Source organism: Beta vulgaris, chromosome 7 (genome assembly GCF_026745355.1).
Source record: "Beta vulgaris subsp. vulgaris cultivar EL10 chromosome 7, EL10.2, whole genome shotgun sequence".
In the NCBI taxonomy this organism is placed as follows: domain Eukaryota; kingdom Viridiplantae; phylum Streptophyta; class Magnoliopsida; order Caryophyllales; family Amaranthaceae; genus Beta; species Beta vulgaris.
The window spans coordinates 52642550-52656437 of record NC_079208.1 but is presented as its reverse complement, the minus strand read 5'-3'; the positions used below and the strand labels follow the sequence as shown (position 1 = coordinate 52656437).

Sequence of the window (13888 nt, the reverse complement as noted above, 5' to 3'; positions counted from 1 at the left end):
TAGATACTCCATTCCTCTCGTATCAATTGCAACAATGTGACTTTGGCATTATTTACATGTCTCACCTTGACCATAATTCTTTTTTCATTCTTTTAAAATTGTTAGTCTATAAGATGTTCTATGATCTTTGAGTATATATTCTCAACAAATCAATTTTTTATAATGTTTACTAATAGATATATAGACATATTAATGGTCAATGTTGTGTATTGATAAAGATGTTAATGAAATTGTTGTGATTAATATAGGATGGAGGTAGAGATAATATTTCTATGATGTTAAACTTTTTTCTAATAAGATGCTAATATTATTTTTCAGTCAAATTGTATTATTTTAACAACTTGCAATTGTTTTACTTGAAGAATTATATGTAAGCAACAATGGAATATATTAATTTCATGTCAAATATTAACCTGTGTATTACACAGGTTACAATTATAGTATGAAGTACTAGAGTTATGATTTATCTACAAGAAAACAAAGAAGAAAATCTTCCAAGAGGAAGATATTCTACTAGTACTTCACTAACATTCTTCATTGTGACTGACCCACAAAAAAATAACATATCTTTTGTTGGAACTTGGAATATTATGGGAAGTAAGGCTTTAGATGATCAGGTGCATTGCTGACGACTGACCTTCCCGAAGGCGAAGTGTTCTGTCCTGTTTACTTGTCTGTGGCCTGTGTTTATTTGAAGTCTATGCCATATTAAATTATCAAACAAGGGGTAATGAACTACCATATTTAGTAAATATAACTGTACATGTCTCTTATTCAATTGTCCTTTTTCTGTTGTCTTTTTTTCTAAACAATTCTGTTCTATAATTCCATGCAGATTTTTTAATTTTATCTTAGAACAGTTTTATATGGTACAAATGTACAATACTAGTTTCTCGCTCGTAACTTTCTGTGGTTGTGTGCTTTTTTACTTCCTTTTTTGAAGTCTAAAGAAAGTATACTGGATGATGACAACTAAAGAACCGAAAGACAACAAATTCTACTTGAACTTGTGGGGTAGCAAAAGGATTCTTGCTCTGTATAAGTGACATTCTGCTAGTAGTACTATTCACTATTCAGGCTGTTAGTCTTAATGATAGTTGTTAGTTATTTGGAATTGGAGACCCATAATCTCGCTATTACATCGCACAAAAGTGGATCATTAGTGTTTGTTTCTTGTTACTTCGTGACCACATTTTCAGATTATATGAAATGGGTCTGGGTTAGGGAAGTTTTAAGAGGAGTAACTCCTTTTTCTCCAATGTGGGAGACTCACATGTGGTGATCAATGGGATTCAACAGTTACCATATAACTAGGATACATTTGGCAATTACTACATTTTCAAATGTCTCCTAAAACCAACTGGTAATAGGAGGAGTAACTCTTAATTTTATAAAGTGGTTTAGTCTCTCCTCTTTTTCCAATGTGGAACACTCGCGTGTGGTGATCAATGGGATTCAACAATGATAAATGAAACGCTACTGTCTACTGTGCATAAGGAGGTTAGGTTAACATATCGTCTTCTTTGATGGGCTCTAGCATTGGTAAATTACTCTCAAAAATATCGATGGATCTTCTGTTAGATTTTAGGTGCTTATCACTATTTGGGATATTTACTCGGTGAACTTTTTGGCAAAAAATAATTTTGTTGTTGTTGTTGTTCAATGTTCAGTACATTGTGATGTTGATTGATAACATGGCTACATGCTTCCGAAAGCTGTCTCTTGGAATTACACAGAGATTGGGACTGTACGCATTATTCATACATCCAAAAAATCACTTGCATGGTAGTTAGATCGATCCTACGAGAAAAAGACACTGTTATACTAAACATGTGGCTTCAAGCAGGTTTTTCTTTGAACAACTTTAATTTAGTAATTTATATTTTGCTAACGTGGAAACTGAAAATAATTGAATAGCTATATGCTTATTAGATAATATCTTCCACTCTTTGCAGTCAAATTAGAAATACTTTATAAGCACAGCTCTACAATCAAGATTGATAATTTCATTGTCTCTCTTCATAAGCATCATCACTGATTTCATGCATGATATTTTTATCTTTAAATGGTAAATCTTGTGGGGATTGCGCTTGAACATTTTTGCTGAAAGCAAGAATTATGGGGATAGGTTATTATAGTGATCTAAGGACCAATGTTTAGACACGAAGGTTCAGTAACTATTTGTAAGGAAGCATGCCTGCGACAAATCCTCTCACTCACACGGAGCATTATTAAACTAATACACAACTATGCTATTAAACAATATTAAAAGGGAATGTTTCTGAGCATAGATATACTTGTTAGTTGTAGAGGTATGGGAGTATAATAGCTGAAAACAAGGTTAAGAGAATATAGAAGAAAATGCTGAGATCCATGTGAAAGGGAGAGAGAGAGCAGTTGTGAGCCAGCTGATTCAGAAAAAGAGTCCCTCTTCCTCTGTTTAGAAACTCGCACCAATAGGGAGTTCCTAAGCTGTAGAGCTCACCATATAACATAACTGCTCATTTGCATTATTTTGTTAGTGCTTAAAGCTTATTGGTTTAATTTCCTGGACTCTTTCTCTCTTTGAAAGGGCTTTTCCCTCCCTTAGTCGACGATATTATTTTGAAGCACTTGTTTTACATAAAGTACTCTGGTGAAAATGAAGGTGAGGAGAGGGAAAGTATGTATGTTGTAGTTGTTGTAAACTTTGTCGTACAAGTTTATGTTATTGTTTGCTAAACAAGGGTTCTTTTGGTTTGCAAATATTGCAGTTCCTCAACTGGATGCAGAACAAGATTAATGGAAAACCGGGGAATCAGAAACCCAATACAGTTATTCCACTTAACCGTAAGTTTGATCTCTTCTTTTCTGTTTAACTTGAATGACTTGCTTGTGGTGCAATTACATGACGTCCAAGATACTTGCATGAACTCACATACTTCCATGCTACATGCATGAGAAATGCATATAAGCTTTAAGTAGTAGTATTCCGTGATTTTTAGTTTCTCTCTTCTTATTGGTACCTCCTCTAGTATACAAGTCAAGGTCCTGAAAAGGTCACTAGCGAGATACTGCATTTAGAAGCTCATTTACTCCTTCTGAGGTCACAGCGTGATATTGTGATGTGCGGGGATTTTTTTTATCTTCGAGGGAGCTGCATTTTTCATGTTTAAGTATGAGTTTTTTGTTCCTCTTTATGAAGAGATCACAATTCATCAATCTATCAAACCACTTGAGGGTTAAAAATTAAGAGGGTGGGGGGGGGGGGGGGGAGTGTAAACAGTTTCACATGCATAGGCATGGAGATATTGTCTTTAACTGCCTATATAAACTCTGTTTTCCGTTATGTTATACGTATGGTTCTGCGTAGATTAGCAGCTGTATATGAATTCCGGTAGAGATGTTATATCTGTTTCATCTCATGTTTCATGATGATCAAGCTAGCTAGACTTTCTTTTATCTCATGAGCAGGATCTCTCGCCTTATATTCTAGGTATTCTAGTTATTCTTGTTTATCCTAGATCGAAATTGCATACCTTTATTATTTATTATGATAATATGATTATGCAACTGCGAAAGGGTTATGCTCGCTTGAGCTATTTTATGTGTTTTTGCATCAGATAGTTATTTAGATCTGTGCCTCTAAGGCATTCTTGTAGGCGTGCAAAATCTTTTATCTCCATGTTGATGATAGCTTATTGTTCGCATACTTGTATGTGGGCAAATCAATTTTTTACAAGTACAATTCAAAATTAGGATGGCCTTCGTTAATCTGAAGTTGTTTCTATAAGATTAGTGAATATTCACCCTTAATTTGCTAGCCAATCTACTCCCTGGTTTGCTTCACGATAATATCTAATAAACGTGGCATCTCGACAAATGACTCTCATCCAGAGCGAATTAAAGATGTTACTTGTCTACTGTAGTAGTCCAAAATTGTGCTAAGATCATTTGATCTCTCCTGTTGTTTTGTTTTTTTTTTGTCCATGTTATCATCCCCTTTAAGCTGCTGCTATGGCAGGAACCTTTTTGAGAGAAATTGAAGTAAGATTGATAATATTGTCATAGACTCGCTTCCCAACAGTATGGAGTTTTGACTATTGAGGCATGTAATATAATTAAGTTCATCTGTGTGGAAGAGCTTAGTGTTTCTTTAATCAAATCACTTAATTTGTTTACTGCATATATTTGTGAATTCTTTACTTCTTTGGCCATTAAATTTTTCTACTGGATTGGACAACGTATTTGTTTTATACTTTTATTCAATCGGAGTGTAGTTTGTCATGTTATGCTAGAAGTGTCTTCACTCTCCCCAACTCCAACTCCAAAGTCGTGCCCTGATTAGAAAACTGGGATCTTTCTTCTTCTAGTTACAGTCAAGATGGGATACTTGCTTGGTTGTGTAGGGTGCTTTGCCCTACATTGATTTGTGGAGATGTGTATTTTACGCTTAGATCTTCCTGGTCCTAAACATTTTTTAGATGATGCAAGGTACATTTGCAATTTACTTGGAAATTGACCCATCAGGACCACTAACTCGAATAACTGTCTAAGCTTAGCCTACCACTGACTAAGCTAATAAGTCAGGTGTTAAGATCCTACAGCTAGATTCTACACAATGGCTTTCACCTTATTGGCTCATTATTATTATTTTTCTAACCTGCTTAGGCTAACGAGTACAGTTTCTTGAATTACTAAGCCAGTTTTGCAAAGTAACCATTTTTTTTCCTCTGTCATACATTTTGAGAAGATTAGGGAACTTGTGTTATGTGTAAGAGTGAGGCTAATTGGAGAACAATTTACTGGTGAATATGGGACGAAGATAATTTGGTAAATCCACTTGTTGTGGGCCTCACATAATTTCTCTTTCTTGTTCACCAGTCAAATTGTTCTCCATTTAACTTTTTTCCGTCAATAGCTTGTCTGTTTCTTACTGTTTTTAAAGGAGATCAAAAAATATAATTTTATTAATGTTCGCCAAACAAGGAATTTTCATCGTGCAACTCTTATTTAGAGCTTGGGCATATCTTGTGACATATTTTCCGGACAAAAGAGAAGCAAACCCCTAGCTTAAGAACTTACCGTCTGCCTCCCGGAGACCGGAGACATATTGTGTTTTATTACCACAAAGCACATAAGCATTGCATATTGCCACTGATTTTTTTCTTGAGATTTCAGGGATTACATACTAATTTTAGACAAATTTAAGGACACAATGATCATAGCAAAACAATGACCTCGCCCAAAAATATTCATGCTGTGTCCAAATCTTGCCATAAAATTCTTTAATTAAGAATCCTTAATCAAAATTGATGCTAGCATACTTATTCAACTGCAGTTGGTATAGATTGAAGGATTTGAGCCACGAAAGATAACCTCTTGATAAAGAATCAAAATTGTATAAACAGCTCCACTACTAGGTTTTGTAGGACCTAGATTTCTGGGTCTAGCCTTTTTATTAATAAAATTACATGTATATGTCCCGTTTTCCCACTACAATTTGCTGCATTTTCTAAGTTTCACATGAGTTAAACTGTATCCTAATTCCTCCTCTGTATTTCTCCATGATCATTTCCACAGATCTTCCTAAGCAACCTTCTCAGAGAGAAGAGTTCAATGATTGGCCTCATGGACTACTAACAATCGGGACGTTTGGTAACACTGATCTCAAAGACAAAGCAGCTAGTTCTGAGATTCAGACTGCCACTCATGAACAAGAACAAGAGCAGAATCCCACCTGTGCTTCATCCCCAGATTTATCAGAGTTCACCCCAGAAGAGGTTGGAAAATTGCAAAAGGAATTGACAAAGCTCTTAAAACGAAAATCAGCGAAACAAGAGGAAGAAAACGCTGATCATCTACCTTTGGATAGATTCCTTAACTGTCCTTCAAGCTTGGAGGTCAGCCGGAGGATTTCAAATGTGGTTTGCACTGATCCGGATAATAAGGAAGATGATATTGAACGTACCATTAGTGTAATAATCGGTAAATGCAAAGAGGTCCGAGCAGAGAAGACTAAGAATGAGATTGGGAAGAAATCTCTCTCTTTCCTACTCAAAAAGATGTTTGTTTGTGCTAATGGGTTTTCACCTGCTCCTAGTTTGAGGGACACTTTACAAGAGTCCAGAATGGAGAAGGTATATATATCTCTTATTCTTTTGGACTTCTATTAATCCTTCAATGTACTGCTTACGCTTTGCAAGATGTTTGTTTGTGCATATAGTGCAAATTACAGTGGTATTTTAAAAAATTTGTACTGTGATAACTGATATGCACTATGCTATACTGCCTTTTGTGGGCTTGCTTCTGTGTAGTGATTGACTTCCTCTTTTTCTGATATGTCTATGCCAGTTACTCAGAACCATTCTTCATAAGAAGATATACCCAAAAACATCGAATCGCACTTCATCGATGAAGAGGTATCTTGGAGATAAACACATTGCAGAAAAGAAAAATAACGAAGAGGACACACAGGAAAAACCAAGGCCAAGTGAGGCCTGTAAATGGGACAAGACAGATTCAGAATGTGAGTTTTAATGATTTGCATGATCATGCTTCATGCTTGTTTGGGAATTAAAATTATGATATATGTCACAGTTATGTAATGAACATGCGATTAATCATTTAAGTTCTTGATTGTTGCAGATATTGTTCTAGAGATTTAACATCGTATTCACATCACCCATATACAGATATTTTATACCAAGGTATGAAATCTTGTTACATGTTATAAGAAGGATTTCCTTTGAGTTTATATCATTTTGATTGGTTTTTAACTTGCTGCTTAATTTTTTCCTTTGCAGATTTAAATATATACGTATGCATATGCATCTTCGGGTTTAATAACTTGGATTTCTCAGAGGAATGAGTTCATAATCTGAAGTTCTGAACATTGAAAAGAGGCAGAAGAAGAAATCATTGGACATTGGTCTTTAAAGGAACCTAAAATCATATCAACCTCTAATTGAAGCAGTGTCTTTCTTTTGTGAAATGGGGAAACTTGCCCTTTTTTTTTCATGGTTGTATCTGATGATGTTCAGATCAAATCATGTTATGTAACATTCTGTAATTTGAGCTCTTGAACTTCTCTCCATTTTTCTCCCCTTTCTCCTCTTTACATTCTTCTCCCTTTCTTTCCAAATGGAAACCTCTTTTCCTCTCTTTTTTTTGGTGCTATGCCGCTTTGTTAAAATCTGCATAGGATAAGTGTATGACACATACAAAACCATGTCATGTGTGATCCCATTATAGTACTAATGAAGAATAGGTGGAGTAGTTTATTAGGTTGTAAGGCAATTTTCTTTTTTTCCATGTGGATTTCACTTCTTGAAAGTGCTTATATTGGCATGTGAGACATTGTTACTATTTGCAAATGTTGTAGCCAGAAAAAAAAAAGGTTAAATTACCTTTTCAAATGTGATCGCATCTCTTTTTTAGCATTTGAACATTATAAGCGTTTTTTTAAAATCATATTTTTTTTTATTGACAAGCGGAAGAATGATAGATATGCCACAATTTTAAAATTAAGACTTTCTAATTGAACAATATTTTCGTCTATACCAATCTTAGGATTGTCTAAACCTATTGATTTCAGTCTCTGCTTAGATTGTATACCACATTTGTGGTATTCCTTTACAAATGACTTCAACTTTCGATGAAACACGGTGAAATTTGACAGCAAATGATGAGGTTTTTTTCTTGTGAAATCAGCCACATGGTTGGCTCATTATTTTTTAAAAATTTGACCCTTTAATAGATCTTTTGGTGTGGTTTTAGCAACTTCATGTTAGCCTAATCCAAACTTTACTTATGGCGATTACTCCTTTATAGTCTTCCAGTGAGAGATAGCATCCCTGAAGGGGAATACAAGTCTTGGGCCCTTGGCTATGTGTCCCTTCTGTCTTCACTATATAGAGATATAAGATCGTCTATTTTATACCTGTCTAGTGTTATATTCTCTATTATATGGACTAATCAAAATATTATTCAATGGTTAGAAGACTTAGAACATCATATAACTTACCAAACTTTTCTCAACCTTATTTCACGGTTAAACTATCACAAGAGAACATTAACTGTGAGAATTATTCTCCTCAGGAACATTATGAAACTTGAAATGCAATCTTAAAGACTTTTTAGCTAGCAAAATATATGGTAGAGCTTATTATATTACCTCTGATTGGAGTCATTTGTCTCCCTCCTGAAGTCATGATAATTGAATTTTGTAGATCCAAATTGGTTGTGAAATTTGCCTCTTTTACTATCCTGAATATTTGATGAATACTCGGTGCACCATACAAATGGACAAAACAGCAAAAACATCAATCACATTAAAGACAAGGCTAAATATATGCCAAAGGAAACATATCCTTCCATATCAAGACAAAATTCTCAATCAAAGAAAGATACAATGTTCAGGTGCAGAAGTAAACTCAAGACAATGCAACTTATTTATCTAACATACAAAATGGATATAACAACATATAAAAATAAAAAGCGATATAAAAGGCATCCTAATAGTCCATGTGAACTTTATCTAACTTACACGTTCAAATTTTTTTATTTTGCTTTTTTTTATGGTTACAATTTATGTATTTGCTCAAGCTTAATATTTCTTGCTAATATAAAAATCAAAATACAATCATATGAACACTTGTAAGATTTATTTTTATAATATGTATAGTTAAGTAAAGATATTGTGAGGCTGTCCGTCGAATAATAGTTAGTTTTTATTTAATTTAGTCAGTTTTTGTTTTATATAGTAAAGTTTTGGGTGACATAATCACCTTTTATATAGTCAATTTTGGTGTGATGTATCAAAATTTTCTAATATAGTCGGATTATTTTATGATACTAGCATTTTTTGCACGCGATGCGTGCTTGGATGTTTTTCGAGACAAAAACTCGATTTTTTCGACATAAGTAAAAGACAAAATTTGAATATTAGACATACGAAGTATATTTGGTTTTAGTTACAAAATTTAATTGGTTTAGTCTCTGTCACTTAAGTCTCTCACCAGTATTTTTTTTTTTTTTTTTACTTTTCAAAGTTAAATTATATGAACAAAATATAAATTTTATTGAATTTATTTATGATTTCTAATATAATTTTTTAGTTGATTTTTGAATTAAGTACACTAATTCATATGTTGTGAAAAAAGTTGACACTTTGATTTCAAGTCAAATTTTTGTGAGTATATATTGAAATTGTAGTGTATTTGTTGTAGTTTGTAAGTTAATTTTTTTTATTTTTGTAAAGTTTCCTTATTTGAGTGATTTGTATAATGTAAATTATGCAATTTTATGATTTTAGTTGACTTGTGAGTGATTGTTATAATTTTATTTCCAATATTTTTTGTTTAAAGCCCCTTTGGTTTGTAATTGAATTTGTAATTTAGAAAAAAAAAGGTAAAATAGTCTCTTCATTCGGGTACATCATAGCTTTCCCTAGCTTATACTCCCTCTATTTCATATTAATGTACACCCTTATACTTCTCACGCATGTCAATGCAAAAGTTTTTTGAGGACATATATCTTTAGTTTTGTATTTGTAAAAATTATAAAAAATACATATTAAAAAAATTTATATTAACACGAATCTAACAAGATTCTACGTGACTATATTCTTATTCACGTATAAATCACAAATGAGAGTCAAAGTACAATTTGTGAATAGTGTAAAATATTAAAGGGTAACAATTAAAATGAAACGGATGAATATAATAAAGATAATTGTTTTCTTTTACTATGATCAAATTTATTTATGTAATAAAATTTAAAATAAATTATCGTGAATCCGATTCAGCTAAGTGTTTTGAGTTCTTAGGCTTTATCCATTGAACACTCCCAAGTCCCATTAACAACTTCGCAAACTGTAATATTTATCTATTCTCTTTTTCCCATCAACAATTAACCTTCTTCGCAGTCTCAACAATTGACCGAGAGAAAGAAATCTTTGAGCTGCCATTGCTAATTGTATCATCTTTCAAGAAAGAAAAGTGAAAAAATTGTGGGTGATTTTTGTGGATTCCTCAAATTAAATCACAATTTCAATGTCGTGGGCCGGTCCAGAGGATCTGTACCTTTCAACTTCGCTCGCCAGTTATCTAGACAGTATGTTCCCTCTCTTTCTTTTATCTTACTCCACAAAAGATCTCATCTTTTTTTTCTTTTGTTACAATTAACGAGTAAATGCTTTCAATTTTCTTTTTTAATCTTTTGCATGGTCTAATTCATGTGTCTTTACTTTCAAATTTATGTACTTTAATTTCTGTTGAATTGGGTTATTGGGATTTATCTCTTGTTTATTGATGATGATGTCTGAGTATGTATGATTTGACTTTAATTTTAGGGCCTTATATGTTTTTTTTTTTTTTTTTGCTGAGGGAGATTTGTTGAGGGGTTGTAATGCTTTGTGGTTTATAGTTTGTTGATGGGTTTTTATTCTGAGGTTGAATTGTGATGTTAGGTTGAGATTTCTTGTGTTTATTCTATAAATTGAGGATTGATGGGAATATAAGAGAGTAAAGCTGGGAGTGAAAGTATGAATAAATTAGTTGCTGGCAAAATTTGATGCTAATGGCACTCTTCATTCCAATATGAAATACTCAAATGCCTGAATATGGTCTATGTAGATTGAAATCCTTTGAAAAATTGAAAAAGTAGGTTTCTTTGTTGGATCCACAGCGAATTCCGCCATGCCAAGTCGTTATGCTTGCTGCCTTGCTGATTCTCACCTATAAATCTGCTCGGATCGCTATTTTTATGTTGTTTAGTTGGGAATGCGTATGTGTAATAGGGTGGTGATGTAATTAAGACTGGAGAGTGAAGGCTTTAGTGATATAACATGCCGAGCAAGATTGGGTTTTTGTATTGTTCCATTCCATGTAAGTATGTCCGTTTACTAGTTTGTGAGTGAACAGTTGCAGAATAATTAGGATCTTGATTATCCTAGTGTAGTTTATAAGGGAACTGTAGAGAATCGAATCTTATTTTTATTAGTGGATCATACAATTCTAGATGGAGAGTGAGTGATTCTACCAGTTGATAATTGAGAGTATTGATCTTGAATGCATGCCCAAGTATGTGTATACTTGCCATGTAGCAACTCCATTTTCATGGTAGGTTTTCTGTATGAACAATTGGTTCATAGTGCCTAGTCTTTTAAATGGAGTTGCAAGAAATAGAGACTTATTTTTGCTTTAATATTGATTTCTGGCTTGCCCTTTTTATTGACGTATTTTGTTTTGCTGTTCTTTTTTTGCACCATGCATAGTAGAATTCTGTCTTCTTATCATAACTTTTGGTAATATGGACCTAGGCGTTTGCATACTTGCATCTTGGTGATGGCTGTTACTTCTTACCACTGATTTTTACTGCCAGGCAACCCTTTGTATTCTTGTCATAGAAATTGTATGAGTATCAAAGATGTTAGGCTAGCACCTTCATGTATTATCTGGAATTTAGTTTTTCTAATACTGTTGCCATTTAACAAGAGCTACCATCATTAATAGAAATTCTTTTAGTTCTATCATCGAGGTTGATTGTAATACTAATCATCAGTTGCGCTCTTAATTGTCAGCCTATTTGGCTTGTAGCTTGTAGTTGTCCCTGTTTCTAGTTGTTTTAGCATTAGTTTCTGATGTTCTCACGTGTTATACAGGGAAGATTCTAGTTTTACTGCGAGATGGAAGGAAACTTTTAGGGACGCTTTGTTCATTTGATCAATTCGGTACCTCTCTGCCTAAGTTTTGTTTATTGTTAAATAAGTTCAAGTTCAATCCCTGATGTTTACCTGGGAATAATACCATCACTTGCTTGCAGCGAATGCTGTTCTTGAAGGTGCATGTGAAAGAGTCATCGTTGGTGACCTTTATTGTGACATCCCATTAGGTTTATACGTAATCCGTGGGGAAAATGTGGTATTGATTGGTGAATTGGTATGTTGTGCAATAGGTTGTTTTTATGCCTTCCCATATATATATTGTTTTTAGTGCTTGATTATAATCTTGTATATGAATGGTCAGGATTCAGAGAAAGAGGATCTCCCCCCTCATATGACACGTGTATCAGTCGCTGAGATAAGAAAGGTGGGTTCTATTGGGGAAGTACTTTAATGCTTTTTTCTTTTTTTTTTCCCTTCTCTAAGCTTATATATTTAAGTATATTCTAGCATATACAGTATTGTCAATCCATGCTGTGGTCTTTTCTGCATTCATACGGGCATTTGTTCACTCATTTTTTTCTGAGTTATCTTAAAAGACTTCTAGTGTCTTCTGCAGATTCTGAACATTTCATCCTGATTGTCTCTCCATCTCCCTTTTTCTTTCCATATAAATTCCATTTTCTCCCCAAAAAAATGCTAAATGACCTAGCTATTCCAAATTCCTGAACCATAACATAGTAGCTTCAAAGTTGAGGCTGTGGGGGTAGTTCTCTTGGTATCTGCCTACTCCTCCATGACACTGGCCATGGGATCATACCTAATTCAAGGGGGTTGAGGGGTTCAGGATAGGTTGCACTAGGATCCCTATGAGACAGCATTTATGAAATTTGTCTTACTAATTCTATTAACTTAGTAGCTTCTGCATTTTGGTATCTATACTGTTTACAACAATTGTGGATTGCTAAGTCTAATCCGACAGTTGAAACAATAATAAAACTGAATAACTATTGTGAAGATTGAGAGAACCTATACTTAGGGTGTGTTCTCTTGATTTTACTTTTCGTGAACTTATCGGAACTTATTGGGACTTTTTGAAACTTATTTGATAAGGTATTTGAACTTGATGAAACGTGTGAATGTATTGAAACTCATTTTTTTGAGCTTTTTAGACCCAAAACTTGCTTTGTAAGGAGAAGAGAATGCAATCTTCAAAGAATCAACGACATTTTTCACAAAACACCTCATACTTTAGCTGCAAAATTTGAGTTTTACTATTATGTGAGTAGGTTTTTCTTGTCATAGAAAATTTTGGATTAAGTACTCATGTAGGTCATCTGAAGTTTTATTCAGTAATGCTCGTTTAGTCTTCACGTCATGAACTGCAAATTTTGAGATGTCAAGTGGTCATGTTACTTCAACACGGGGCATGCCACCAGCTACACTATATGTTCAGTTCAGCCCATAACTTTTATTATGTGCTATGATGTATGGAAGAACCTGTTCAATAAATCTACGTGTTCACCTTTTGTTATACAGGCACAAAAAGCAGAGAGGGATGCATCCGATCTTAAAGGGTTGATAAGAAAGAGAATGGAGTTCCTCGATATGGACTGAAACACTTGCATTATACTGGTGTTCAGAGAATGGTTTTCCTTGTCAACGCGATGCACATCATCTGCTAGTCGTTCTGAATTTTCTAAAGAACGAGATATTGCAATGTATGTGACCGGGTATTATCGAGCATTATTATTAAGAAATACTTACTAGTTTGTAGTTTTTTCTTCCTGCTTGAAATTTTTAGTTGTTAATTTTCACCATGCTGATTAGTGTCTCAACTCAGTGCTTATTTGCTGATCAATTATACAAGATCATGTAGAATTGACTACATTTAGTTCATGGGTATTTATATGTTCCTAGATGACATTCCTGTAATTTAAGCTCCTCTTTTTTCTTTTCTGACCCCATCTTTTGGGATTAAGGCTTTTGACATTGTTCATTGTTGTTGTTGTGCCTTTTTATATGATATCATGAGCACAAATGAGTGCCTGATAAATGACTGGTCTAGGCTCTCATTTACTACAAATTCTAATGTTGAATCAATCATTTTGTTATTTATTGAGAATATGATTGGGGCCGAATTGTCGTGGGACCGTAACAATTAGTAATTGGTTCAAACCAATTACTCCTATATCTTTGGTGTTCTTTCACTTTGAACAATGGCACATGTGGCTAAGTTGATGC

At 33.8% G+C, this 13888-nt stretch overlaps 2 protein-coding genes across 3 annotated transcripts; both read left to right on the top strand.

The window, feature by feature from the left end:
* Positions 1-2058: 2058 nt before the first annotated feature.
* On the top strand, positions 2059-7421 carry LOC104899733 (protein DEEPER ROOTING 1). The gene is made up of 6 exons (XM_010686985.4): positions 2059-2647; positions 2754-2829; positions 5563-6119; positions 6334-6508; positions 6628-6689; positions 6786-7421. The coding sequence occupies exons 1-5, from the start codon at positions 2642-2644 to the stop codon at positions 6645-6647; spliced, it is 834 nt and encodes a 277-aa protein (XP_010685287.1). The 5' UTR covers positions 2059-2641; the 3' UTR covers positions 6648-6689; positions 6786-7421.
* Positions 7422-9833: 2412 nt separating this feature from the next.
* Positions 9834-13643, top strand: LOC104899730 (sm-like protein LSM1B). Of its 2 annotated transcripts, none has more exons than XM_010686981.4 (5): positions 9834-10095; positions 11645-11713; positions 11806-11921; positions 12009-12071; positions 13184-13643. In XM_010686981.4, the coding sequence occupies exons 1-5, from the start codon at positions 10035-10037 to the stop codon at positions 13259-13261; spliced, it is 387 nt and encodes a 128-aa protein (XP_010685283.1). In that variant the 5' UTR covers positions 9834-10034; the 3' UTR covers positions 13262-13643. The 2 variants fall into 2 exon arrangements, with proteins under 2 accessions (XP_010685283.1, XP_019106495.1); XM_019250950.3 differs by lacking the exon at positions 9834-10095 and adding an exon at positions 10183-10868.
* The last annotated feature ends 245 nt before the right edge of the window (positions 13644-13888 follow it).